Raw genomic sequence first — 27,377 nt, 5'->3', positions numbered from 1 at the left:
CTTCCCATCTCTCTTTCATCTTTTTTGTACTTTCATGTACTTTTATATTTACTTTTATGTTTAGCAATCACAAATAGTAGGTTATATATAACATTGTGAGGTGTAAACACCCCTAATTGCTATTTTACAATCTAAGATGTCATAAACTCATTTCATCCGAGTTTGTAAACTTAAAAAAAATTGCAACTTTGCTACAGTAAGAGCACTAGCATCCGAGGATGAAAAACCTATTTTGCATTCTCAAACAATACTTTATTTATTTTATCAACCCATTTTATAACTCACCTTACATCCCAATTTTTATTTTACATATAACCAATAAAATTATATAAATTACATAATAAAATAATAAAAAGTATTCTTCTCTTTCTCTTTCCTCCCATTATCTTTTTCTCTTCACACAAAACCATAAGATTAAGGGCTTGTTTGGTTAAAAAGAAATGGTCACTCATCACTCAATTTTCATCCCCATTACTCATCACTCATTATTCATCACTCAAACCCAGTATCAATGAAAAAGTCAAAAACTCTTGTTTGGTTTGAAAACTCATCACTCAAACTCAGGGTTGAACTCCACTTTTTGCCAAAATGGTGGAGCCCACGAGACTGACATTGCACAGAAGATTTCTGGTAAGCTCTCGCGTCCCTTTTTCTCTTCAGCTCTTCCTCCTCTTTTATACTTTCCCAGAAAATGCTTCGTTTCCCATAAAGCCAAAAGCAAAGTCACCTCCCACAATACCCCTTCTTCCTCTTCTTCCTTTTTAATCTTGTTTCATTTTCCCTTCCGCAATACCCATTTAATCTGGGAAGTTGGATCTGAATGGCTGTTGCTGTCAGAGGAAGCTGAGGCGGCGGCGGCAGAGGAGGATTCTGTCTCGGTGGACTTAGTCTTCGGAGCTTCTTCTCTTTCCGGATCTTCGTCTCCACCATGTTCTCGCTTCTCTTCATCGCCACTCTCTCTGTTGTCTTAACCAATCCTTCCACCCCTGACCACAACTCTGAAACCCAGATGGCAATTTCACAAATTTAGCAAAACCCAGATAGCATTTTCACGAATTAAGCAAAACCTAGATGGCATTTTCACAAATTAAGCTAAACCTAGATGGTAATTTCAAAAATTAAGCAAAACCCAGATGGTGATTTCAAACATTAAGCAGAACCCAGTTAACATTTTCTCAAGCCTTGTTCAGTGCTTTGATCGCGGAGTGTTCGTCATGGAGCTAGCTCGCTGGGGATGAAGAGGGAAATGAAAATAAGAAGAGGCAACAGTAATAACCAAAGCCTGACTCTAATGCGACAATGCACTGGTAAGGGGCTCACAACTTCATCTAATTTACCGACTTGCCACTGAAACTCAGTTTTTGAGTCTTGAAAACAGGTGAAACCTGTTTTCAATTTTGGTCACTCACATCCATTTTCTTGAGAAACCGAGTGATGAAAACGGTGATTTAAAACAAGTCCAAACAAGTGCTGAGTTTTGAAAACAGGCGGGACTCACACGATTTAGACAATAAAAACAAAAAACTGAGTGATATCTCAAAACTCTCTTCATCCAAACAAGCTCTAAATATTATCTTGTTTTTTCTTTACAACTAATGAATAGTGAGCATTAGCATTGGAGGGTGTAAAACCCCCCAAATTGCTATTTTACCCACCAAATCCACAAAAACAAACTCCAACCAGGTTGCTATATCTAAAAGCATTTGCAACCGCTACAGTGGGGCTGTATTTATACAACCCCACTGTAGCAATTGCTTGCCTTTTTTAATTATTTTTTTCTTCTCACTTGTCGGCTGCCTCCCTTTCTTGTCAACTTTTCTCCTCTCTCTCTCTCATAAAGTACTGTTTATATTATTTTATTTCGTAGTTATATTATTTTATTAAGTTGCATGTAAAAAAAAAAAAAAAAAAAATGAGATGTAAAGTGAGTTGTAAATGTATTGGTAAAATAAATAAAGTAATTTTTGTGAATGTAAAATATGTTTTTTTTTTTTTTTTTTTTTTGCGTTCTCGAATGCTAGTGCTCTAAGGTTGCATATATGTAATCTTACTATTCATATGTTAAAAAAAAATTTAAGTATACAAACCCGGATGGAGTGGACCATCTTAGGTTGTAAAATAACAATTGGGGGTGTTTTATATTATTTTATTAAGTTGTATATAAAAATAAAAATTGGGATGTAAAGTGAGTTATAAAGTAGGTTGGTAAAATAGATAAAGTGATGTTTGAGGAGGCAAAACAGGTTTTTTTTTTTATTTTTTTTGGCATCCCCGGATGCTAGTGCTCTTACCATTCATGATTGCTAAAAAATTTTAGCAATCCACATCTGGGTGAAGTTCAATTGTGGGTGGGTTGCTAAAATAGCAACAGGAGGTTTTACACCCCCAATGCTAATGCTCAGATAACGATTTAGCATGTTGTAGGGTTGTAGGCATTTAGTAAGATTGTCAACAAGTTACATTGTTTCAGGTATTGACTTACACAATAAGCAGACTAGCTGAAAACAACATATCCTTAAAATTTATGCACAAATTCACTGGAATTCTCAGGTGACTACTATGGTCGTAATTGGTAAGTGATCACTTTCAAACCAATGTTGAATTTTCCTCGTTGCAAATGATAAGGGACCCAATTCCATTAACGATTTTGAACCAATTTACAATACAAATTTGATCCGTATTGTAAACTAAAATATCAGAGTGCATGTTGTCAGCACTTGAGTGCGATAGCACTTGTTGAGTATTCACATGCTAGAAGCCTTAGCAAAACCCGAAAATCTCGAGAACTTATCTTGTAGGAGAACCTGTGGGTTACCCTGTTCAACCTATGTGACGGCAGGGAACAAGATTTTAGTAGGTTAATGAAATACAAAGTAAAAAAGAAACATATAACCAAAGACTAATAATTAGCTAAAACACTAGATGGCATTTTAAGGATATAATCAAATTCATAAAAGATTTGTAAAGTGCATACTGAAACTATATATCAGCTATCGATTGTGGGGAAGAATAAAGAGAAAGGTCCGTAAATTTGATCACCAATTTGGTTGAAGAGGGCAGTAGAGATATATGTCAAGCTGCCACTGAGCCACAAGGCTCTTGGCAAGGTTACTAACTTTGATATTAAGGCATAGTACACACAAATTTGTTTACCAATTTTTTAGATGTATTTTAAATCCAGATACCTAATATCTGTACTGAAACTTCTTAATAGAAGATTTCATTGATAAATGATTAATCTACTTTGGATATTTCTACATAATGTTGTGTAAATATTTTTTATTAACAAAAAATTTAATTAACAATGATTAGGTAAGAATTCCAACAACATTAACCAAGAAAATTAATAAATAAACAGAAAAACCAAACCAATAAAGATATCTATAAAGTTAACTATCACAGTAAACCTGTGACCTAATCCTCACTAAGCAAGTTTTGTACTTGGTTTCAGGGAGACATAATGTCTATATAGCAGTTGGTCAGAGATAACAAAGCTAGTTTTATCTAATCTCCCCTGATGCATCCCTATAAGGCAGCAAATTGAGTAATCAAAGAACTAATAAAAGTTGATTGTAAAAGAGAGCCTACTTTCTTCATATCTTCCTCGATTTTAGTAAGGGAATATGAAAACCAACTGTCTACTTTGAGTGCAATCAAAAAATTTGGTTCATTAAATTCAATAAATTTGTAGTTTCAACCCAGAAGTAGAAAGGAAAGATTATGTGTCCAGTTGAGTTCTTAGTTGAACCTATTCTCATCATTCATAAGCTTGCTATCATAGTTGACTCCACAAGACAATGTTACCTAAATTCTAGCATTACAAATAGAGCTGCTGGGTAGAAAACAAATAAATCTGACAATAAAAATAAATAAATAAATAAATAAAAACCATACATGCAGGGTACACTGACAAATACAGAGATAGAACAAAATAAGTATACCAGGATCCCACGGTCAAGAATCAGGATGTTGTCCATGTTCAATACCATGGAAATGCGGTGAGCAATTGTGATCACTGTCATGCCTCTGCATTCAGTAGATATGGCATTTTGTATTACTGAAGCGGTTTGAGTGTCTACACTAGCTGTGCACTCGTCCAAACACAGTACCTGTAAATCTTAATATTGTCAGTATTTCTCTACATATTATTCTCCTCCTCATCCAACAAAAATATAAAGACAAACACACATGCATAAGCGCCATGATTAAGCAATATGAGTGCTCCCACCCTTTCCCCTCCACCCCGACCCCTCCCTCCACCACAAAACTCTTCCTGTGGTTCCCTATACAATTCCCGTCACCATCATTCCCTTCTTCTTTCCCACAACATCCACTAGCACCACCTTGTCCAAATGCACAAGCCTTCCCTTCCTATGCTCCCCCAAATTTTCTCCCCACCCCACAATATTTCTTCCCTTCACATCCTATCTCTCTCCAACAACCTCTCCACTGGCCAAGTCAGTTTGGTCAGTACATACCTCACTATACACCGGCCCAACCCTCCCTACCCTTATAAGATTTGAACCCCAAACCTTCTTTGCTACAGCATCCAACAAAAGCTCTTCCCAATCCCCATTCTACAAAAGCTAAGCCTTCTTCTAAAACAGGGGGGGCAGTGCAGAACTCTGTATCTTTTTGCATTGACTCAAAGGCATTCTTGTTGGCTTTTGATGGGAGTCGTATGGATTCATATTCCATCGGTGAAAAACGAGGCAAGCATCATGGTTCTATGTCGTTGGGATTTTAGCAAGCAACATTTTTCAAACGGTTTTATGAGACTTATAAAATCTTGGAGTTTTCAAGTAGGTCGAACACAGGTGGTATTTTGGTAGAAATGTCAAAGAATCATAATCGGGCAAGACGTGGTTGTGTGCATGTGATGGCTGACTTTTCTTGAAGTGAATTCACGAGATTTTTTCTAGAGAAAGTCAGCTTCTAGGCCAGGGAATGAGTAATTGCTGGTGGTGGTGGGTTTGGAAAATCTACAGGCAATCCAAGGAATCAAGTTTGGGAAGAATTTAATAGGCACGTGAAATCAGGAAGTGATTTATGATTGGAGAAGCAGTTTCCAAATCTATTTGGCAATTTAAATCAGAAGGAAAGATTTGGGGATTTGATTTTATTCAAAAATAAAATTTTCCAACTCACTTCAAATCTGGGCGCCCCATGCGTGTAACATTTGTTAAATGGACCTAGGCCCATTACTTCTACACCTTTAGAAGGAGTAGGCCGACTTATGGTTAGTTGGGCCAATTACGTCCAACCCAAAAATGCAAAGAATGGTCAAGTCTTTAAACCACTGGGCTTGGGCTTACTGTTAATCAAGACCAACATGAGCAACGGGTCGAAACCCAATAGGCCCAACCCGGTGTTTTTAAACGCTTGGAGAAATATAACCTTCTAAGCTCGTTGGAGATGGATGAAGGATCGGGCTCCCACAACGTTAGCCGAGAAGCCACCAATGGTGTCTCCAAGCTCCGACGAGGTGGGTGGGGTCCGACAGAGACCTTGATGTGGCTGTGGCTGTCGGCGCTTCTTCTGGGGGCCCTCCAAGTAGCGGCAGGTAGTACGTGGACTAGTTTTTGTCGCTACAACCGCTGATAGTCCAATTGTGGGACGTCCAGTCACTGGGCCTGAGGTGGGTTTGCTGTTTTCCAGCTCCAATGGGCTTTTCGACTTCACCGAATCTGTTGCTTCTTCAAAGTGGGTTCTCCGACGTCGATATCGGTTTTCATGCTTCGCCATCAACAGTTCTTTTTGATCCAAACGAAGATGACACTCTATTGTTAATTGGGACAATTTCATGGGTTCAGGTAAGCTGAGGAAGATTAGAATTCTTTGGATTTTGTACCTTTGGCTCAATGGGATCCTAATGGGGGTCTGGATTTAATAACAGAGGAGGCTGACTCTTTTGCGGGGTATGACTTGGAACCTTCAGTTTAGGTGAGAAGGATGATTAAGAGCTTTGATAAATTCGTGGGTTTTTCTATTGATACCAGTGAGAGGCAGTGTATTTCTTTCTTTAAACAACTTGAGAAGGTGTGGGAAAGACAAGCTGCTGCAGGTAGTCTTTGTCCTACTTCTACTTCAACTAGAGAAGGTATAAGGGAATTATGGAATTTAGTTTCTACTGTTAATTATGATGAGCAATCTGGTAGACGAACCAGAGGGAATGTGAATTCCATTGGGATGGGCTCAGATCGTTGTCCATGAAGTTGAAACTCTTATCTTGGAATGTGAGAGGATTAAACAATCCTCATAAAAGGGATACTGTGAAGAATTTACTCAAGGAGTGGAAGTGTGATGTCGTGTGTTTTCATAAAACTAAATTGGACTGTACCAATTCTTCTGTTATGAAAAGTCTTTGGGGTAGCCCTTTGGTAGATTGGGTAGCTTTGGATGCTGTTCACAAAGCAGGGGGAGTTCTCTTGACTCGGGATAAAAGGCTGTATGAGAAAATTGATTACATGATTGGTAGTTTTTCTGTTTCTATCTTGTTGAAGGGTGTGGCAGATGGGTTTGTTTAGATTTGTAGGGGTGTATGGTCCAACTGTTGCTGGACTTAGGGACACTTTGTGAGCAGAACTTGAAAAAGTGAGAGCAAGGTGGAGTTCGGCTTGGTATGTCTTCGGTGATTTCAACATCATCAGATATAAAGTAGAGTGACTTGGTTGTATTTCTTTTAGTCCAGTCATGTTCAAATTCTTGAACTTTATTGAGAGGAATTTTTTGGTTGATCTACCTTTGGTTGGGGTAAGTTTACGTGGTTTCAAGACTGGGAGAATCACCTCTTGGATCTTACCCAAAGGCCTCTCCCTCATGTGGTATCAGATCATTGTCCTCTTCTTGTGGACGCAGGTGATATGTTGAGGGGGAAGAGTTCCTTTAAATTTGAAAATATGTAGCTTAAAGTGAAGGGTTTTGTGGATCGAGTTCGGTGTTGGCGGAACGGATATCATTTTGTGGGGCCTCCTAGTTATGTTCTAGCCTATAAATTCAAGGCTTTTAAAGGAGACTTAAAACATTGGAATAAACATGTTTTTGGGGACGTTTCTTTTAGGAAAAAATGTTTGTTGTCTAAGCTTCTGGTTCTAGATTCAAGAGAAGGGATGCAAGGTTTGTCTCCGATAAATAGAACAAGAAGAACTGAGGTCAAGGCCGATATTGCGTATTTAGCCTCCTTGGAGGAGATTTCATGGAGGTAGAAATCAAAAGGTCTGTTTTTAAAAGAGGGGGATCATAATACAAGGTTTTTTCATAGATGAGCACCAATACTACAAGGGGTGTGGAGGTTAAGGGCATTATGTTTGAGGCAAGGTATGATATTCAAGATCAGGTGGTGAGTTTTTATAAGAATTTATATTAGGAGTTTGAATCTTGGAGGCCCACTATTGATGGGTTAAAGTTTGCTAGTTTAGATGATTCCAATCAACTTTCACTAGAAAGGGAGTTTGAAAAGGAGGATATCATTGCGTCTCTTCGAGACGCTGAGGGTGATAAGGCTCCTAGTCCTAATAGCTTTACCATGGCTTTCTTTCAAAAGTGTTAGTGTGTGCTTGAGAGAGATGTTATAGCTTTCTTTGCAGACTTTCATAGACAATACATCTTTGAGAAATCTCTCAATGCCACCTTTCTGTGTTTAATACCCAAGAAGATCAATGCATTTAATATTAAAGACTTTTGTCCTATTAGCCTTGTGAGCAATTTGTACAAACATTTGTCAATGGTGTTGGCTCATAGGCTATGATGTGTTGGATAAACTTATATCCAACTCTTAGAATTCCTTTGTTGGGGGAAGACAGATTCTTGACTCTGTTCTCATTGCAAACGAATGCTTGGATAGTAGATTGAAAAGTGGTATCCCAAGTGTGATTATCAAATTGGATATTGAGAAGGCTTATGATCACGTGAATTGGAGTGCTTTGTTTTACCTTATGGAGAGGATGGGTTTTGGGGAGAAGTGGGGGCGATGGATGAAGGCGTGTATTTCAATGGTACATTTTTTAGTGCTTATTAATGGGACTCCAACTGGTTTTTTGGCCGTTCTCGCAGTCTTCATCAAAGGGACCCTTTATCTCCACTCCTTTTCCAGTTGGTGATGGAGGTGCTGAGTAGGCTACAGAAGAGGACAAAAGAGGGAGGTTTTCTTAGTGGTTTCCAAGCAAGACCTAATGCGCGAGGAGGTTTGCTTATTTCTCATCTTTTGTATGCTGACAATACTTTTTTGTGAGGCATCCTTGAGAGCAATTATTATATATTCAGATGGTGTTGATTTTCTTTGAAGCTGTCACAGGCTTGAAAGTAAATGTTGGTAAGAGTGAGATTGTGCCAGTTGGTGAGGTTGGAAATTTGGATGCTCTGGCTCGTATTTTATGTTGTAAGGTTGGCTGTTTGCCCATGACTTACTTGGGTATGCCTATTTGGAACCCTATTATAGAAAAGATGGAGAAAAATATCTCAAATTAGAAGCAGTCATTTTTGTCAAAAGGGGGTAGGCTTACTTTATTAAAGTGCTTAGTTTATTGAAGAGAACTCTATCAAGCCTTCCCACTAATTATTTTTCTGTTTACTATTCCATAACATGTAGCGGACAGATTAGAGAGGATTCAGAGGAATTTCCTTTGGGGGAGATCTACTGAAGTTTTTAGATATCCACTTGTTGCTTGGGAAAAGGTTGTTTGGCCAATGGAGGCAGGAGGTTTGGGAATCCGAAGGTTTGGGCTGTTTAACCAAGCTTTGCTTGGGAAGTGGTTTTTGTTGTTTTGGGGAGGCTAGTGGAGGTTGGTGCAATAGAGTTGTTAGAGGGTCTCATGGCTATGGGATGTTGAAGAACATTAGGAAAGGTGCAAAGAGTTTCTTTGGTCATTTCCTTGGTCATGTGGTGTATGTGGCAGAAGAGGGTAATCGCATTTGGTTCTGGTACAAATCTTGGAGCGGTCCTCTTTCTTTGAAAGATTTGTATCCAGAGTTTTTTGCCAGTGTCGTGACTCAAGAAGCTCGGATTTCTGACTTGGTTTTTACTACACCAAATGGGGGAGGTAAGAAATAGAAGATTTGATAAGGAAGCACTAGTGAAGAAAAATCAGTTAAGTTTAACATGACCCTCAAGTACACAGAATTATTGCAAATGAATGCATCAAAAAAATAAAATAAAAAACTCTGGAATTAACAATTGAGTTGAAGCTATCATTTTTCCAGGCTGGGGACGGTCATCTAGGAGACATGGAAACCAAATTTAGTTCTCAATATTATTTTAAATCATACAAGAATGGGGTAATTGTTTTTAAGTTTTAAAAACATTAAAATTCCCTAAATTCTCTAATACTATACTATCAAGAAATTTATAAGTGTTTAACCTTAGAAAGACTTGGCACACCCAATCAAAAAAGAAAAATGCTAAGACCACAACAAAGTTCACCACTTTTGCCGCAACTCACCACATGGCGAGTTGTGAGTGTTGGAGAAAGTGGTGGGTTCACACTTCCGCCACTCACAACTCATCACGTAACGAGCTATGACAAAATTTGTGTAAATAGTTGTCGCCCTAACATTGTTCATCAGAAAAATATGACCTTTGTAGACTTGAGAAGTGCTCGTGCAAGGCAAAGCAGCTGCCGTTGCCCAACAGAAAATGACGTCCCAGCTCCCTTCACATGAATATCTAGCCCACCAGCTGCTTCTACATCATCCTTGACATGGCATTTCTCCAGAACCTCCCAAATTTTGAAGTCATTGCTTACCCGGAATGGATCTAGATTATCCCTAGAAATTTGAAAGAAAACAATGGTTGCTATAATGAAACCACAACATAAATAATAGGGAAAAATGTAAAAACATTCCCTGAATATTGGGTCAAAATCAAATAGACCCCAAACCTTTTAATTTGAAATTAGAAACCATTGAACATTTGAAACTAAGAACCTCTGAACTTCGATAATTGTACAAAGAGATTAAATTTTGTAAGGATGTGGCGTAAAACCTATGTTTTACCCCTCCAATCCCAACTTGCCACATCATCTTATCACATATATAAGAATAAGCACAACCACATCCAATTAATTCTAATACTCATACATAAATCCAACCAAATTAGGAGTTTATTAAGATTTTATTAAGTCTGATAGGATGGATTGAATTTTATGTAAAATGCTGATATGACAATCTCTTATTGAATGATGTAAAACATGAGTTTTACAACCCATACCAGATTCGGACTCTTGTATAAAATGACATTTCTGTTACTATTTGTACTCCATTACCATCACATGGAAAATGCTATGCACATACATAGCATGCAACAAAAATTTAATAAAAAACTATTTTAAAATTTGTTTTTTTTTTTTTTCAAGTTGTTTTTAAACTCATTAAATGAAAATTCCCCTTTTATCCCTCCCCCTTATCTTTCTCCTCTTTCCCTCTCATTTCCCCCACCACCACACAAGCCCACCATAACCACCAAGTCCCAGCCAAATCGTCATCTACCATAAAACCCACAGAACCCATAAATCTGGCACAAACAGTTGACTCATTCAATTGTAGCGCGGGGGATGGTGTGACACAATAAGTAGCCGTGTCTACTGCAAAACCACTTGCCAAGGTTCAGAAAAATAGATGGAAAAACAATTACAATTCATGGGAATATTGAGCAACAAAGCTGAAGAAAATCCTGATATTCTCAACTGAAACAGAGTCAAGCTACATTAATGTGATCTTTCATTGGTTCTTGTTCACCATGGTTGTATTGGGGGCTTTGAAGTTTTCTCAGGATGGCTGAGGACTGTGAAAAGCAGATTTGATGATGTAGGGGTTTGATTTGGAGTTTTCAGGTTTGCTAGTTTGATTTGTGGGTTTTGTGGGTCTTATAGTTGAGGAGGATTTGGCTGCAGGCTGGAATTGCTGGTTTGGGTGGGGTTGTATGGTGGTGGGACAAAAAGAGAGGGAGAGTGGAAAAAAAAAATCATGAGTTTTAAAACAATTTTTTCAGTTAAATTTTAAAATCACGAGTTTTAAAACGATTTTTTCAGTTAAATTTTAATTAACATGCTATCACATGCAAACCGTCCATTACATTAACAGGGTGGTAGCAGAAGGATTGATTTGAACCATCAATGAAATTCAGAAGTTTCAAATTGCAAACTAAAAGGACAAGGTTAATTTCATTTGACCAAAATTTCAGGTTTTTTTTTTTTTTTTTTTTTGGCATTTTTCTCCAAAAAATATAAATATATCTGAAACAAAGAACAACATCCAAGGAATTAAATCAAACAAACAAATGATCAATTTTTTTTTTTTTCAAGTTGTTTTTAAACTCATTAAATGAAAATTCCCCTTTTATCCCTCCCCCTTATCTTTCTCCTCTTTCCCTCTCATTTCCCCCACCACCACACAAGCCCACCATAACCACCAAGTCCCAGCCAAATCGTCATCTACCATAAAACCCACAGAACCCATAAATCTGGCACAAACAGTTGACTCATTCAATTGTAGCGCGGGGGATGGTGTGACACAATAAGTAGCCGTGTCTACTGCAAAACCACTTGCCAAGGTTCAGAAAAATAGATGGAAAAACAATTACAATTCATGGGAATATTGAGCAACAAAGCTGAAGAAAATCCTGATATTCTCAACTGAAACAGAGTCAAGCTACATTAATGTGATCTTTCATTGGTTCTTGTTCACCATGGTTGTATTGGGGGCTTTGAAGTTTTCTCAGGATGGCTGAGGACTGTGAAAAGCAGATTTGATGATGTAGGGGTTTGATTTGGAGTTTTCAGGTTTGCTAGTTTGATTTGTGGGTTTTGTGGGTCTTATAGTTGAGGAGGATTTGGCTGCAGGCTGGAATTGCTGGTTTGGGTGGGGTTGTATGGTGGTGGGACAAAAAGAGAGGGAGAGTGGAAAAAAAAAATCATGAGTTTTAAAACAATTTTTTCAGTTAAATTTTAAAATCACGAGTTTTAAAACGATTTTTTCAGTTAAATTTTAATTAACATGCTATCACATGCAAACCGTCCATTACATTAACAGGGTGGTAGCAGAAGGATTGATTTGAACCATCAATGAAATTCAGAAGTTTCAAATTGCAAACTAAAAGGACAAGGTTAATTTCATTTGACCAAAATTTCAGGTTTTTTTTTTTTTTTTTTTTGGCATTTTTCTCCAAAAAATATAAATATATCTGAAACAAAGAACAACATCCAAGGGAATTAAATCAAACAAACAAATGATCAACAAAATTGAATGAAAGGTATGGTAACATTTTTCCAGATTACCTTACTGATCCTTCAAATAAGAATGGACTCTGAGGCACAACAGAAAAATGTGTACGGAGTTCTCTAACAGGAACATCAGCTATGTTTATCCCATCCACCAAAATATATCCTGTACATATTGGGGTAAGACGGAAAAGGGCATTCAAGACACTAGATTTTCCAGCACCTGTTCTTCCAATGATCCCAACCTGAAAAAGGATCAAGGGAAAAATGTTAACAACTTGGTAAGAATAATTTTAGTAAAAGGATTTGACGCTTTTTAACTGAATTTAGTTACTAAATCCAAATCCTGCATAAAATTAAATCATCAAGATCTAGTTGGGTATACAATGCTGACCTGCATCCCCTCCCCAACTGTAAAATTAATATCACAAAGTGCAGCCGGAAGAGATGGCAAGTATCTCAATGTAACATTGTGAAATTCAATTACTCCTTGATGTGACCAATCTGGATTTAAGGCTTGGCATCCATGCAATTCCTCTTGAGGAATGTCCATATACTACAGAGAATACAATCAAACGTAAGTTATCAGAAAGAAAGTATCTAACAAAGGAGATCTACCCTAGTACCTGAAGAGCTCTTTCAACAGAAACCATTTCCTTCTCTGTTTCAGTAAAACTTGTTAAAAAGCTCCCCAACAAAGACACAATTGGAGCTGCATAGGAGAGAGCCAATCCTACCTGTAAAAGAACATCGCATTTTCAATTCTTTGTGGCCTCACAATGTATGGAAATAATTCCAGTACAACACTATATAATTATAGGCTCTAAAAATAAAATAATAAAAAAACAGAATATTATAGGTACAAGGAATTGAACTGTAATAGGACAAGTTGAAGAAATATGAGAGGCAGAAGAACATACCAGTCCTGGGGTGCCAACACTAATTGGTAAACCATGATGAGATCCAATAACAGCCATCAGGGCAACAAATGAGATGATAGATGCTGCTAACAACTAGAAGAAGATGACCGGTCACATATTAGTCTATTATCCCACCACTAAGCACATTGCATGAAAATTTTCCTTTTCTATTTTAATTGTATCATGTTTTTTGAAAAGTCAATCGCAAGTTATAACTATCATTCTACACCACATGATTGAGATCCTCTAGAATTCTTAATTCCACTATAGAGTTTCTAAAATCCTAACCGTTCTTCGTTAAATGAGTGGGTTAGATTTTACCACATCATCAATAACTCAAATAAGTACCAAAATAGTGTCGATTAATGTTTTCTTAAATGCCAACATCTAGACAAAGTCTAAACCACGCATTTAACAATGAATGTTTAAAATTTATGAGGTCTATGGTTGAATTATCCTAGGAACTCTAGAAGATCCTACTCTTACACAAAAAGCATATATTTCTCTCTAATTATTCCTCCGGCCATTCTTAAGTTACAGCTATTGACTTTCTGAAAGAGAAAAACTGCCATGGGACAGAGGGAGTATTATATAGGACAAAAAGCTTCAGTCTATGGATGAAGTCTCTAATGAATACAGATTCAGAGTAAATAAGATTTTGACCCTATTCTATCAGGGGGTATTCCTTTGATGTGAGATAGGAGGGTAGTGGATAAGATGGAGGAAGCTGTCGGTCAATTTTCAATGTCTTGTAGATTAAAAAATGGTGAATCAATTCAAATGAGCATTCACGGATTTATGGGCCTAATACATATAAGGATAGGAGGTTTCTTTGGGAGGAAATGTCTGGATTAATTAGTTGGTGGAACGTATCATGGTGTGTTGGAGGTGATTTCAACATGATTTTCAAGCTATGTTTGATTTTTCTGATTTCATCTCAGCTCATGGTCTAATTGATTTACCTTTGGAAGGAGACTCTTTCACTTGGTCTAATACCCCCTAGAATCCACGGACACAAACACAATACGACACAGTGACACAAGTAATTTTTAAAAAATTATAACATAAAACGGCCGGTACTACATCGGTATGACACGAATACGACACAAGTATGGTACCCTAAATGAAGTATCCACGCTTCCTAGAATACCCCTGCACAGGTCTCAAGATCTAGAATTAACCGCTTTCGTTCTCAACGGATTGGGAGGTTCAATTGCCCAATGTTTATCAATGAAGGCTGCCCAACCTTATGTTTGACCACTTTCCAATTCTCTTGGATTGTGGTAGATTCCAAAGAAGCTACTATCCTTTCAGATTTGAAAACATGTGGCTCAAGGCTGAGGGTTTTGTGCAGAAAGTAATATCCTAGTAAGCATCAGCATGGATACGAGTGCAAATCCGGCACGACAACAGGGCACTTTTTGAAAAAGTAGGACACAGATGCGGTGGAATACGTTTATAAATTAATTATTAAATATATTTTTATTTATATTTTCTATATATATTTATTTATTTATTTTTGGTAATTAATAAAAAATATTATTAGTCATTGTTATTCTTAAGCCAAATGATATAAATTAATGAATGTAATATCATTTAATGAAGGTAATATAGTGTTTTAAAAGAAATACCATAACAATAAAGTGATTAGATTTGTTATTTTAAAAATCAATTTTGGGTATTTTTGTAAATAAACAAACATTATTGGACTAGGAATCTTCCAGGAAGCTACCTTTTCACCTAAACCCTACTTCACTACCTGCCATGTGCATTACTTCTCCACTCCTATTCAACTTTATTTCAAAATCTCTCATCACTCCTATTTTGTTTCAGAAACTGAAGAAGAAAGTTTCAAACCCAACTAAAACTTAGCTTACTCCACCACGGCTCTAATTTTTTGCGCTCTAATTTTTTGTTTTCTTCTTCTTCTTCTTCTCCTTTTTTATTTCAGATCATTTGGTAGCTTGCAGCACGGTGTGTTTTTGTTCTTTTCTTCCTCCACCATGATGCGTTTCAGGATTTAAAATAAATAAATAAATAATCGTTTAGGACGCACGTGCAACCACATCATCGAAGTGTCCGACAAGGGTGTGGCGACCAAATTGCCGCACCCGTGCTTCCCAGGTAAAATCTTGTTGGGGTTCCTACTAGATTCAAGGGCATCCAAGTTATAGAGTCGCAAATAAATTGAAAGCTTTTAAGTCAGATTTGAAAAAATGGAATGAGGAAGAGTTTAGGAATGTGGAAATTAAGAGAAAGCAGATATTTAATGCACTTGATGAACTGGATACTATTGAGGAGAGCAGTGATCTAAATGACGATGAGAACTTGGAAAAAGATCGCATAGAGCTTGAAACCATTGTTTTGGAGGAGATTAGTGCGAGACAGAAGTCTAGAGTTCTTTGGCTAAGGGGGATAAAAATACTGAAGTTTTCCAAGAGTGGCAAATTCTGATAGGCGACGTAATACTATAACTAATCTTTTAGTAGATGGAGAATTGACTACAGATCCAACAACTATTTATGAATGTATTATGTAGTTTTATCATAGTCTGTACATTGAGGATGATTTCCACAGCCTTTTTGTGGATGTCATGGATTTTAGCATCCCCGTGGAAAAAGTTGAGTGGTTGGAAATACAGTTTGAAGAAGAATAATTTTTTGGGGTGATTTAGAATTTTAATGGTGATAAGGCTCTAGGCCTAGATGGATATTCTTTGGCCTTCTTCCAATCTTGCTGGAGAATGATGAAGGTTGATATTACGAAAATCTTTTAGAATTTTTATGCCCACGGTAAATTTCAAAAGATCCTCAATGCTACCTTTATTTACCTTATTCCCAAAATAAGGGATGCTGGTCCAAGAATTTAGGCCTATTAATTTAATAGGCAAGGCGTATAAGATTATTGCCAAGGTTTTAACCAACAAACTAAGGGTGGTGCTTCAGGATATTATTTCTACCCTCCAAAATGCATTGGTGAAAGATAGGCAAATTTAAGACTTAGTTCTCATTGCCAATGAATGTTTGGATAGTCGTATGAAGTCAAGAATTCCAGGGCTATTATGTAAATTAGATGTGGAAAAGACCTACGACCATGTCAATTGGGATTCTCTAAGCTATATGCTTAGGAGATGTGGGTTTTGAAGAAATGGAAGAGGTGGATTAGGTATTGTAGTTCTACAGTGCATTTATCTATATTGATTAATGATAGCCCAAGTGGCTTTTTTAAGAGTTCTAGGGGCTTACACCAAGGATATCCTCTTTCTCCAATGCTTTTTGCTATTGTAATGGAAGGTTTGAGCCGTATGATAGAGGCTGCTATGCGAAATGCTTTATTGTAGGATTCCTGATAGGTCTTCAGAAAATAAAGGAATAATGGTGTCTCATCTTTTATTTGCAAACACTAATTGTTTGTGATGCTGACATGCATCATATTGCCCAGCTAAAGGACTATTCTTGCATGGTTTACTACTGTATCTGGATTGAAGATTAATTTGAACAAGTCAGAACTGCTTTCTATGGCAAATGTAACTAACTTGGAGGAGTTGGTGGTCATTCTAGATTGCAAACATGTGACACTTCCAATGAAGTATTTGGCTTTTCCTTTGGGTGTCAAATGCAAAGAGAAGACAATATGAAATCCTATTATTAATAGGATGGAAAAGAGATTGGCAAGGTGGAAGCATTTGTATTTATCTAAGAAAGGTAATGTTATGTTAATTAAGAGCACTCTTTCTAGTTTGCCTACTTACTTTCTGTCTTTATTTCCTATTCCTATTGATGTGGCTAACCATATTGAACAATTACAACAAATTTTTTATGGAGTGGGTTAGGTGAAGACTCCAAAATCCACCTAGTGAGATGGTCTCATATTTATTCTCCTCTTCAGTGGGCATAAGGAATTTGAAAAAATTCAATCAAACCTTGATTGGGAAATGGTTGTGGAGATATGGTAGGGAGAGATATATTTTGGCACAGGGTGATTGGGTTTTGGTAAAGGGTGATTGAGGCAAAATATGGTATTGGTTGGGGGGAAGGGGGGTGTTCCAAAACGGTTACAGGCTCTTATGGAGTTAGCATGTGGAAAAATATAAGTCGGGTGGGAGACTTTCACCAAGCACCTTCAATTTCAGGTAATGGATGGTTCTAGAGTGAAATTCTGGCATATGATTTGTGGTATTTGTGATGTGGAGATACGATTCTTAAGGAGTCCTAACCCAAATTGTTTGGAATTAGCCGTAATAAGAGCACTTGCGTCTGCTTGTATAATGGAAAGTTGTGTAAAAATACTTAGTTGCTACAATAACAATGTAAATTTACACTGACACTATTCATTTTGCATTTAGTTTTTTATTATTTATTTACGCATCCTGAGAATGAAAGAGAAAAATAGATGGTGATTGTTGTGTGTGAAGATAGAGAAACAATAAAAATAAAAAATAAGAAAAATTGATATTTTAATGAAATGTAGTGTAAAATAAATAATCTAATGTGGGGTGTTTTGAAAAGTGAGTATGCAATTAGAAAAATTAGGATTTTATGCTAAAATAGACAATAAGTTTTGCATGAACCGATGCAAATGCTTTTAGGATTCTTCTATAGCTGATCTTGTACAATTCTACAATGTTATCGTGCATTGGAATTTTCAATTTTTGAGATGTGTGCAGGATTAAGAGTTAGAATCATTGTCAAATTTTTTGGATTTAATTTATTCTTGTCCGGTTGGAGAAAAGGGGGAAGATAAGCTTTGTTGGAAGCCGGCTAAAAGTAGGGGTTTTGAAGTGGGAGGTTATTATAATTCTTTGGTGTCTACTACAACTGTATTTTTTCCATGGAAAATTCTTTGGAAATCTAAAGTTCTGCCTAGAGTTGCTTTCTTTTCTAGGATTGTTGCTTTGGGTAGGATTCTCACTATGGATAACTTACAGAAAAGACAAATTATTGTAACAAAGTGGTACTATACGTGTAAGAACTCTGGGGAGTTTGTGGATTAGACTCTGCTTCACTACCCTATAGCTATGGAATTGCGGAGTATGGTTTTCAGCATGTTTGGGGTTCAGTGGATTATGATGCTAAGAGTTTTGGATATATTCTCTTCTTGGTGTGGTTGTTTTGGGCATCATAGAAATAACATTATATGGAAGTGGTCTCTCGTTCCATTATGTGGTGCCTATGGCGTGAACAAAATGCTAGAAGCTTTGGGGACCAAGAAAGAAATATTCCAGAACTGAAGATGTTTTTTCTTACTTCTCTATTTTCTTGGCTGCATTCATTGGGTTTTTATTCTTTTTCTTCTCTTGTAGATTTCATTGATCATTGTACTCTACACCATGATTATGTTGGTCTCTAGTATACGTCCTGTAAACATTGCTTTTTTTTTTTCTTCAATAAATTACATTATATATATATATATAAAAATAAATGAAGTCATTTCAAAATCTTATGATATACCTGAAGGCGTAGGGAAAGCCACAAACTTGCGGTTAATTCTGAGTATGAAGTTTGCTGATACATCAATACATGCCGAGTAAATGTGGCCAAGAAAAAGTCCTGCCCAAAAACCAGCATTGATTGGTTTTGAAATTCAATCAATTGTGATCATCATAAAGAATCACTCATCAATAATCCATATGAATAAATTTGAAAACAAGATTTGCATAATAAATTAATAAAATACAGGGCCATTATCTGCTTTACTTAGAAGAATAAGAAAAAAGGAATAAAAAAAACCATTTAGTACTCTTGGCATTTTTATAATTGTTAGCATTAGTGGTTACTTTATAATTGGCTTGTTATTCTTATATTAGCTTAAGGATATTCATGTAATTGTGTCATATCAGGTTAATATAAACAAACTACAGTGATTCGGCGAAGGGACAAAACAATTAAGTCATAAACCTTTTTTCTAATTTTTTTCTCCCCTTTCAGTATTCTCTCTCTCTCTCTCTCTCTCTCTCTCTCCTGATTATTTTTCTGTCCTAGTGACCATTCACTACATGATGTCATTAGATATACAATTTGAAAAAAATATATAAATATCTACCTCTGACTTGAATGCCCTTATAGTTGATGACCCATCGAGTGTCTCTGTGAAGGATGCATATATAGGAGAACGAGAAACACTGTCCAGCCTCCGCAGTTCTCGTGATGTTGATCTGTAGAAGAACTGAAGAATTTCTACTAAGCAGACAACTCATTAGTCTAACTTTTAATCTTTCCTTGTACCGGATGGCCAATGCTAATGTCGTTTTTTGATATGTATGGCCAATAATAATATCATAAAATTCAACCATCACGAAATATACAATTCTTTTCCTATTGTTTAAATTTAACAAGCTAGACAAGTAGATCAATATTCCAGCCACTGATATATCAATTCCTATGTATTCAAATATGCTACATCTAATTCTCATTCTCAATAACTCAACTTTGCAGCAGCAACCAGTGCGCTTACGTAAGAAAGCAACATTATAATGCATCACCTATAGTCATAATCTCATATATTGAAAACCTTCTAGTAAATCAGAATTTCACAGTGAAGTGCAACATCTATTAATATTAGCGGGCTATATGATACTTCTATGCCCATTAGAAAACATGCTGGTTTCAACGTTTTTATCATTTATCCTACGTAGTCCCATATAGATATTCCCTACAAAGCTTGTAAGAATTTACAATCACTGATGTAAATAATCTTTTTTTCTTTTTTTCTCCGAGGCCTGTTGTTAGGGTTCCCCACCAAATCCTCATAAGTAACATTTGGTGGTAAAAAGATCACAAGGGATTAAGCCAACAAACTCTACCTCAAATGACACCTCCTCTTGTAGCAGCAAGGTCATGGGTAAGGTTGTGGGTTTAAAAATAAAAAATAATAATAAAATAAAATAATAATAATAAACTCACAGGATTAAAATGACAAATATATAAAACTTATTGGATACCATGCGAAAAGCTTTAAATGTTTATCAAACATTCAAAATTTCAGATTCTGTGGAGGCAATGTACACTACACAAAATTTCAAATTTAAACTTAGTTTCAAATCAGCCTACATTTTGGACCAATTTCCGTTTTGGTCCCCACTTTTTTTTTCCTGGATGCAGTCCCTAAAATCAAAAAATCGTTCTCATTTTAATCCCTACCATAATCTCACTAAAAAAATTGCCTACGTGGCAAACGAAGTGCACTTGGACACGCTAAATGCTGAAGTGGCTATTAATATAATATAAAAAAAAAAATTTATTTAAGCATCTAGGTCAGCATATAATTTAAAAAATAAATTTCTCAATTATAACAAAATTAAAAAATTAAAAATTAAAAAAAAAAAATAAGAATACATAAGAACACAAACCCAAATTTAAACACAAACACAATAAGAGAATTTATTTTATTTGGCATTTTCTTTTTTCTTTTTTTCTTTTTTCTCAGAAAACAAACACAAAAATAAACCCACACAAACCCAAAAAATTGAACCCACTCAACTTAAACTCTCAAACTCTCATGTAAATTCGCAAAGAGAGGAGGAAAGGCCACCACAAATCTGGTGTGGCTGTTTGTGTGGCGATGGATCGGCTTGGGTTTGAATTTAAGGGTTTAATTTTGGTTGGCATATGTTGATTTCTTGGTATGCAGATCTGTGTCACGTGTTTTGTATATGTAGATGTGTATGTAACCATATGTAGATGTGTACGTAACAGAGTGGGTTTAGATAATTTTTTTATTTGAATTTGATTGGAGTTGGGTTTAGATGGAATAGACTTCAATGGTGCTGTCAAAAATTTTTTTCTTTCATTTTCTTGGCAACCAAACAAAGGCTGGAATTTGTTTTTAATCTGCTTTTTTTTTTTTTTAAATCTATAAATTTAAGAAATTATTTTTCTTGGGTTTGAGAAAATGGGGGCTTTGGGATTTATGATTTTGCCTATAATGCTGTTTTTAAGCTGAATTTTCTAGGTTTTTTGTGTGTTTGTTTCCCAAGAAAATTTCCGGTAGGAGTGTACAACCAACCCGTCAAAACCAACCCAATCCAATCCAACTCGCTGGGTAGGGTCAGTTTGTAGGGGTTGGTGGGATGGTTTTGGTTGTAGGTTTTTTTTTTTTACAATAGGTCGGGTTGGGTTCAGGTCATAAGATTTACAAATCCGCTTAACCCAATCCGACCCACCTATATTTAATATATATTTCAAATTTAAAAAATATATTTAAAAATATACTAAACAATTTTGTTATTTACTTTTTTTCCCCTTCTCCTAAATAAAACCCAAAACCTAAGTAGTTTGTGTTGGTTTGGTGTTATGCTAAGGATTATTTGGTTATAAATTTGCTCTTATTTGTGACAGTATTATTCTAAATTTCTAATGCTCAATTTAATAAAAATAATAGTAATTAAAAAAAAAAAAAAAAAAAAAAAAACCTATCCAACCCGGTCCACATATAAGTTCATGTTCTTCATGAATTGGGAGTAGAACATGTTCTTACAAATATATATATATATATATATTGTTTTTATTTTTTTTCAATTTAAATTAAAATTGAGAAATTAGAAGTTCTTTGTTTTTAATTTTTTTTTAATTATAATGCTGACATGGCAATTTTTTAATACCAAATAAAAAAATTTATTATTATTTAAATGGTCACATCAATATTTAATGTGTCAATAGTGCACTCCGTCTGCCACGTAGGCAATTTTCGTTAGTGAGATGACAATTGGGACTAAAATGAGAATGATTTCTTTTTTATTTTAGGGACCGCATCTTAAAAAAATAAAAATAAATAAAATTAAAAAGTGGGGACCAAAAAGGCATTTTCGCCTAGTCTTCAAAATGTCTCACTTAAAGCTGTGAACTTTCCAAATCATTACAATTTGCCCCCTTAGTGAGATATTATACACAAAAAGTAATAGAAATCCACATAAGTAGTAATCCTAACCTGATTAGACACATGAACAAGAAAAAAGGTCTAACTTGATGCACAAAGATCCTACTTTTGCGAGATTATGAGAGATCATGGTCAGTAGCCATACCCTCAATATTTTTTGAAAAGGCTAATTCTCAAACTCAAACCCATGACATGTCACTTTTGATGGAAGACACTTGTCATTGCACTAAGGCCTGATCTCTAATTTTTTTTTTTTTATTTAAAAAATAAAAATAAAAATAAAAATAAAATCCTCCATGACATTTACTATTTTGGTACTAAAAAAGCTTACAAAATAACTTAAAATCCTAATAGATAAATGCAATTTAATGAAGAAGACATGATTTGTTTGTTTTATTTATTTATTTATTTTTAACAGTAAAATACCACTTTATTTTCATGTGACAGGTCTTCTAAGTCTCAAGTGCAATCTACTTTATTTTTCATTACTTTTACTTAACAACGAACTTTTTTTTTTTTTTTTTTTTTTACCAGGGTTAACAATGACTCTAAAAATAATCTATGGTTTTAATTGAAACATTTTTAAATTTAGGGTTTAATTTGAAACCACTCCCAAACTATTGGGGTAATTATACAATTTTCCATAAAATTTAAGAAACGAATAATGAGGGTGCAAGATGTACACTCCAATATAAAAATTGATAATTCTACATAATAATATAGAGAAGTACCTGAAGTTTGCTGTAGATGTACCAAAATGGCAATAGCAAAAGCAAGAAGAAGACCTGCATATATACATAAAACCCATTGAACAACATTTCAATCCTGAAGACAGTGAAATGTAGATTTTCGGAAGAGCATAAAAGCAAAGTGAACAAATTAGATAGGTACCTGTACACAGGACAAAACTATAGCAATTCCCAGTAAGCCAACAAAGTTGGCTACAAGAATGTTGAGAATAAACGGAAGAGAGTCATCAATTGTATAAAGATCTGAAGACAACCTACAAATTTAAGAAAGGGATGAGAAAAAAGTCATTTAGCATTAGCATTGGGGTGGGTAAAACCCCAAATAAGTTAAATTTAGAAGTTACTGTAGCTGTGTTTGTAAAAAAAGAAATTGTTTATTATATTGAATCTCTCTCTTCCTATAATGCCTTTTTATTCTCTCCCCTTAATTCAGTCTCCCTCTATCGGTGGTTTTTGATGTGGTATTTTTTTTTTTTTTTAAATAGAATGTGGTTATTTTTTTACATGAAAAGTAAGAGTTGTGGTGGCTGGTGGGTTGGATCTATGCTTAGTGGCTGGTGAGTTGTGGTGGTAGCTGTTTTTTTCTTTTCTTTTTTTCCCGGTTGTGGTGACTGGTGACCTTTTAAACAAAGAGAAAGAAGAAGATAGAGTATGATGGAGAGGAAGAGAGACAGAGAGAAAGAGAGTGAAATTAGTAAATAAATGAATTGATGTGATAAATAAGAAATGGGATGTTGGGTGAGTTGTGAAATAGTATGTAAAAATAGATAAAGTAGATTTTTAGAATGTAAAATTCCTTTTCTTTTAGACTTCCGGATGCTAATGCTCTAAAGCAGTGTATTATGCGCCTTAACTGAATTTTGTTCTAACCTGTTTAGCATCCTTCCAGCTGATGTCAGATCAATGAATTGAACAAGTGCATTTACAAGCTTATAAAGCACAAAAATATGCACCTTCACTGTAGTTTATTCTAACCTGTTTAATATCCTTCCAGCTGGGGTCTGATCAAAAAATTGGACAGGTGCACTGACAAGCTTATGAAGCAGTGTATTATGCACCTTAACAGCAGCTCGTAAGCCCCCAAATGCAAATGAGAATGCCCTCACCAACGTTAGAAAGGAGTTTATGATACAAAAGATGAAAAGTATAACCTGCATAGTCAATTGATAAGTCAATTACAACAGGAAAACAAACATTCCCAATCACAAGTTCCCCAGAATTCTTGCTTAAATGTTCTTTTCAAAAACAATATATTATATTGAACAGAAAGCAGAGATGCTATGTTGCAATGTACATATATTGACTAAAAGTATCCAAATTATAACATAACCAACTTCATTGTCCCTTCCAAGTTCCACCCCCTGGGTGCAGCTGAACTAGTGAAAAAGGACATATATAATTACATAAATTTCTCAAATTAAGGTCTATGTTCCTATTTGCTACAAGCCAAAGCACTATAGTTTGAGGCTCTCTTGACCCAGCTTAGCATATTCCACTAGATAATACACTTTTACTTTGAATGAATTTCTAGAAAATCTGTCCAATTTATTACTTTTAAGTTCTCTACCTGAACTCTTTTCAAGTTTTAGTTCTGATATTTACATGTAAAATTAAACTTAGCTTCATTAATAATTTCAATAATTGCCCTGAAGAATTTTTTTTTTTTTTTTTTTTTTAAATCTAAATAACCACATAGAAAACCAGACAGCTTGCAATTATAAGGAAAAGTGGGGAAGCTGAATACCAGATAAAAGGAGATGGAGTATTCTGTCTGACTGCTTCCTGTTGTATCAACCCAATATGACAGCCACAGATCATTTCCATTACGAGAAGCTTGCATTAAAATTGCCGACAAGCATATCAGAACTGTGATACTCCAACCAGAAAATGCTGCATAATTTCTGCAAAAAATTAACACACTTATTGTATGTTTACTTATAAAGTGTTCAGTGAGAGAACTTTATCAAGAGAAAAGCCCTAAAAACCTAGGATGCACGGACACAGACATGAACACAGGTACAGATACGGGTACAATACGGCGACACAAGCAATTTCTGAAAAATTATAACATGATATGGCAGATAAGACACTATTACGACACAGATACGACACAGGTACAAAACCCCAAATGCAGTGTCTGTGCATCCTAGCTAAAAACTGCACTTTCAATAAATTGTTATCTCCTATATGCAGTACAATATTTAACAAGAAACGTTTTTACTTGTATACAGTAAGTTCAACTCTGCCCTCTTTTCGTAGCTCAACTTCAATGATCTCTTCTGCTTCCTCTGAAACATGAGTAGTGCTTTTTTCTAGGAGAGATTGTTTGCCTTCAGTATTAGCAGCCATGCTGCATTCTTGTCTTTGAATGTGCAAAGATGTATCAAATTCATTTAGTGGAGAGAATGCTGAATATGAAGAAACTGACAAATCAGCTGAACTTCCCACCCACTTCACATGCCCTTTTTCCATCAAAACAACCAAATCAGCAGAAGATATTGCCTGTCAAATGCAGAAACACAAATCAAACTCATCCACAAGAGAAAATGTTAACTAAATTCTTAAACTGTTTTGCTATGACCATTTGCAATGATGTGTCAAGTCATGCATTGCGTTACAATGACTACCATAAACCAGAAAATACTCAGAAAACATTGATCAATAACAATATCATGAACACGTAATGCAAATAAGCTATGTCCAAGTCAAACACCTATCAGATGCCAAAATTTCTCACCATCTAGACACTTGTTTGACGCACACCAAAAGTGTCTATGTCTCGCAAGTACAGCATCTCAACTAGCATGGACCAGTAACAGTTTTAATAGTACACTACAGTCTTTTAACTTCAGTGTAACTTGAACAAAATTTAAAAGTTCATTGGAAATATCATTTGTAACCTTTGTATCTTATTCACTCTTACAAATTCATTAAAATTATTGGACAATGAATTGCTAAGACTGTCATTCAGTTAGGTTAGTGATGCAGTCATCAAAGATTAATCTTTTACTACTTCACAAATTTGTTTATTCAAGTGTTATATTATGAGGTCCACGTGTGAAGTCCAATTGAAGTAAGTTGTGGTTTTAAAGTTCTAGTTATGTATGTCCTAGAGTTAATACAGTTTTTTATTTGAGTATTCCTTTAACAAGTTATGGTCAATTTTATATTCAGGGGAAAATTTGTTATTTATGCCATCCCTAAAAATTAAGGGTATTTTGATAGTTTAGTTGAGTCCAGAATTTTCTCAACAATCCTAAGTATGTTGGACTTTATTTTCTTTGCGTCCAAAATAGTTTTTATTAGGTTTTTCATTTAGTAATAAAACTAGGAGTCTTAATACTACTGGTGTAAATAGTGTCCTTTATATGTTTGTGCTCAATGCACTCAAAGAATAGATGCAGTTGATTAATAAACATATTAATATTCATTAACAAAAAATAAACATATGGAGTATTTTGAGTGTTGAAGCATGCTGGTTCTTTCTCTTCTCTTTCTTGTGGTGTTCTTCATACAACCCCTAAACACCATAAACTTCTATCATTTTCTTCGTCCTTAAAATCCTAAATCAAGCTTTTCTTTTACCTATCGAAACCCTAAAACCACCTTCATACTTTCTTCTGCCAAGTAGGCATCAAATAACTTAGCAAACCATCTTTTAATTCCTAGCACAACCCCATAACCCTTTCTTCAACAATTCTAAACCCTAGATCCACAAATTCTCCTAACTCTTGACCTACCACAAGCACATGTAGACAAATTCTCCAATTCATCCTACGTCAGTTAATTATCTCTATATTATTGCCTTGGAACACATAATCACTCCCTTCAATCAGTTGCAACTTAACAAATAAATTTTTCATGAGTTAAAGTTGAGTAATAATATGCATCATTGTTATAAGTAAAACAATTTGTATATAAACAATATTTTAAGACAATATGAGAGATTTCTTTCATGGAAAATAGTCCCCTGATTGGCTGATCCTGTGGCTAAAATATCAACTTAATGAAATCCAAACTCATATAGATATCATGAGAAAGCCATATGAACTTCAAGGGAGTCACCTGCACATTATGGGTACAAAGTACACGAGTGCATTGCTTCATAAGAGGACCCAGAATGGCATTATATAAAATCCACTGAGCAACCTGAGCATCGACGGCACTGAGGACATCATCAAGCATAAAAATATCGGAGCCATGATAAATAGCCCTGTTCACAGCACAAATTTCCAAGAAATATTTTGATAAGAATCCCAAAAGAAATTTGAAAGGTAAAAAGAAATCATAAGAATTGGGAGCTAGCCACAGTGGAAATTGAAGATGCTATAACCTCGCCAAAGCAAGACGAGCTCTCTGTCCACCTGATATGTTCACTCCTTTTTCTCCAATATAAGCCATGTCTCCTCCAATCATTAACGAAATATCAACATCCAGTGCACATGCCTGTAAAGTATCTGAGTATCTGCTCAAGGAGAGAGAAGCAATATACAATTGTCAGCATGGATAAATACAATTTCAGAGTTTCTGATTGTCAAAGACATGAAAATAAGATTTGTAAATAAGAGGACTTTTATTGATCATAGAATCAGCAACATATTTTTAAGGGGAAAAAAATTGTA

General features: G+C 35.4%; 1 protein-coding gene across 2 annotated transcripts in view; it reads right to left on the bottom strand.

Annotated features, from left to right (window-relative positions):
- Positions 1-2,409: 2,409 nt before the first annotated feature.
- Positions 2,410-27,377, bottom strand: part of LOC112024609 (ABC transporter C family member 13) — a 78,939-nt gene continuing 53,971 nt past the window's right edge. The window contains exons 21-36 of one of the 2 annotated variants that reach the window (XM_024057227.2): positions 27,089-27,220; positions 26,821-26,968; positions 24,977-25,257; positions 24,500-24,656; positions 23,731-23,906; positions 22,898-23,009; positions 22,738-22,791; positions 19,175-19,297; positions 18,583-18,681; positions 13,133-13,225; positions 12,839-12,949; positions 12,607-12,768; positions 12,270-12,457; positions 9,573-9,762; positions 3,942-4,109; positions 2,410-2,825 (exon numbers count right to left, since the gene is read on the bottom strand). In XM_024057227.2, the coding sequence (XP_023912995.1) occupies positions 2,745-2,825; positions 3,942-4,109; positions 9,573-9,762; positions 12,270-12,457; positions 12,607-12,768; positions 12,839-12,949; positions 13,133-13,225; positions 18,583-18,681; positions 19,175-19,297; positions 22,738-22,791; positions 22,898-23,009; positions 23,731-23,906; positions 24,500-24,656; positions 24,977-25,257; positions 26,821-26,968; positions 27,089-27,220 (2,275 nt within the window). In that variant the 3' untranslated portion in view covers positions 2,410-2,744. Of the gene's footprint in view, positions 2,826-3,941; positions 4,110-9,572; positions 9,763-12,269; positions 12,458-12,606; positions 12,769-12,838; positions 12,950-13,132; positions 13,226-18,582; positions 18,682-19,174; positions 19,298-22,737; positions 22,792-22,897; positions 23,010-23,730; positions 23,907-24,499; positions 24,657-24,976; positions 25,258-26,820; positions 26,969-27,088; positions 27,221-27,377 lie in introns of those variants that run through there. The other variant, XM_065779749.1, reaches the window with a different exon arrangement.

Source organism: Quercus suber, unplaced genomic scaffold (genome assembly GCF_002906115.3).
Source record: "Quercus suber isolate HL8 unplaced genomic scaffold, Cork oak 2.0 scaffold_216, whole genome shotgun sequence".
Lineage (NCBI taxonomy): Eukaryota > Viridiplantae > Streptophyta > Magnoliopsida > Fagales > Fagaceae > Quercus > Quercus suber.
This window is presented reverse-complemented; position numbering and strand designations above follow the sequence as displayed.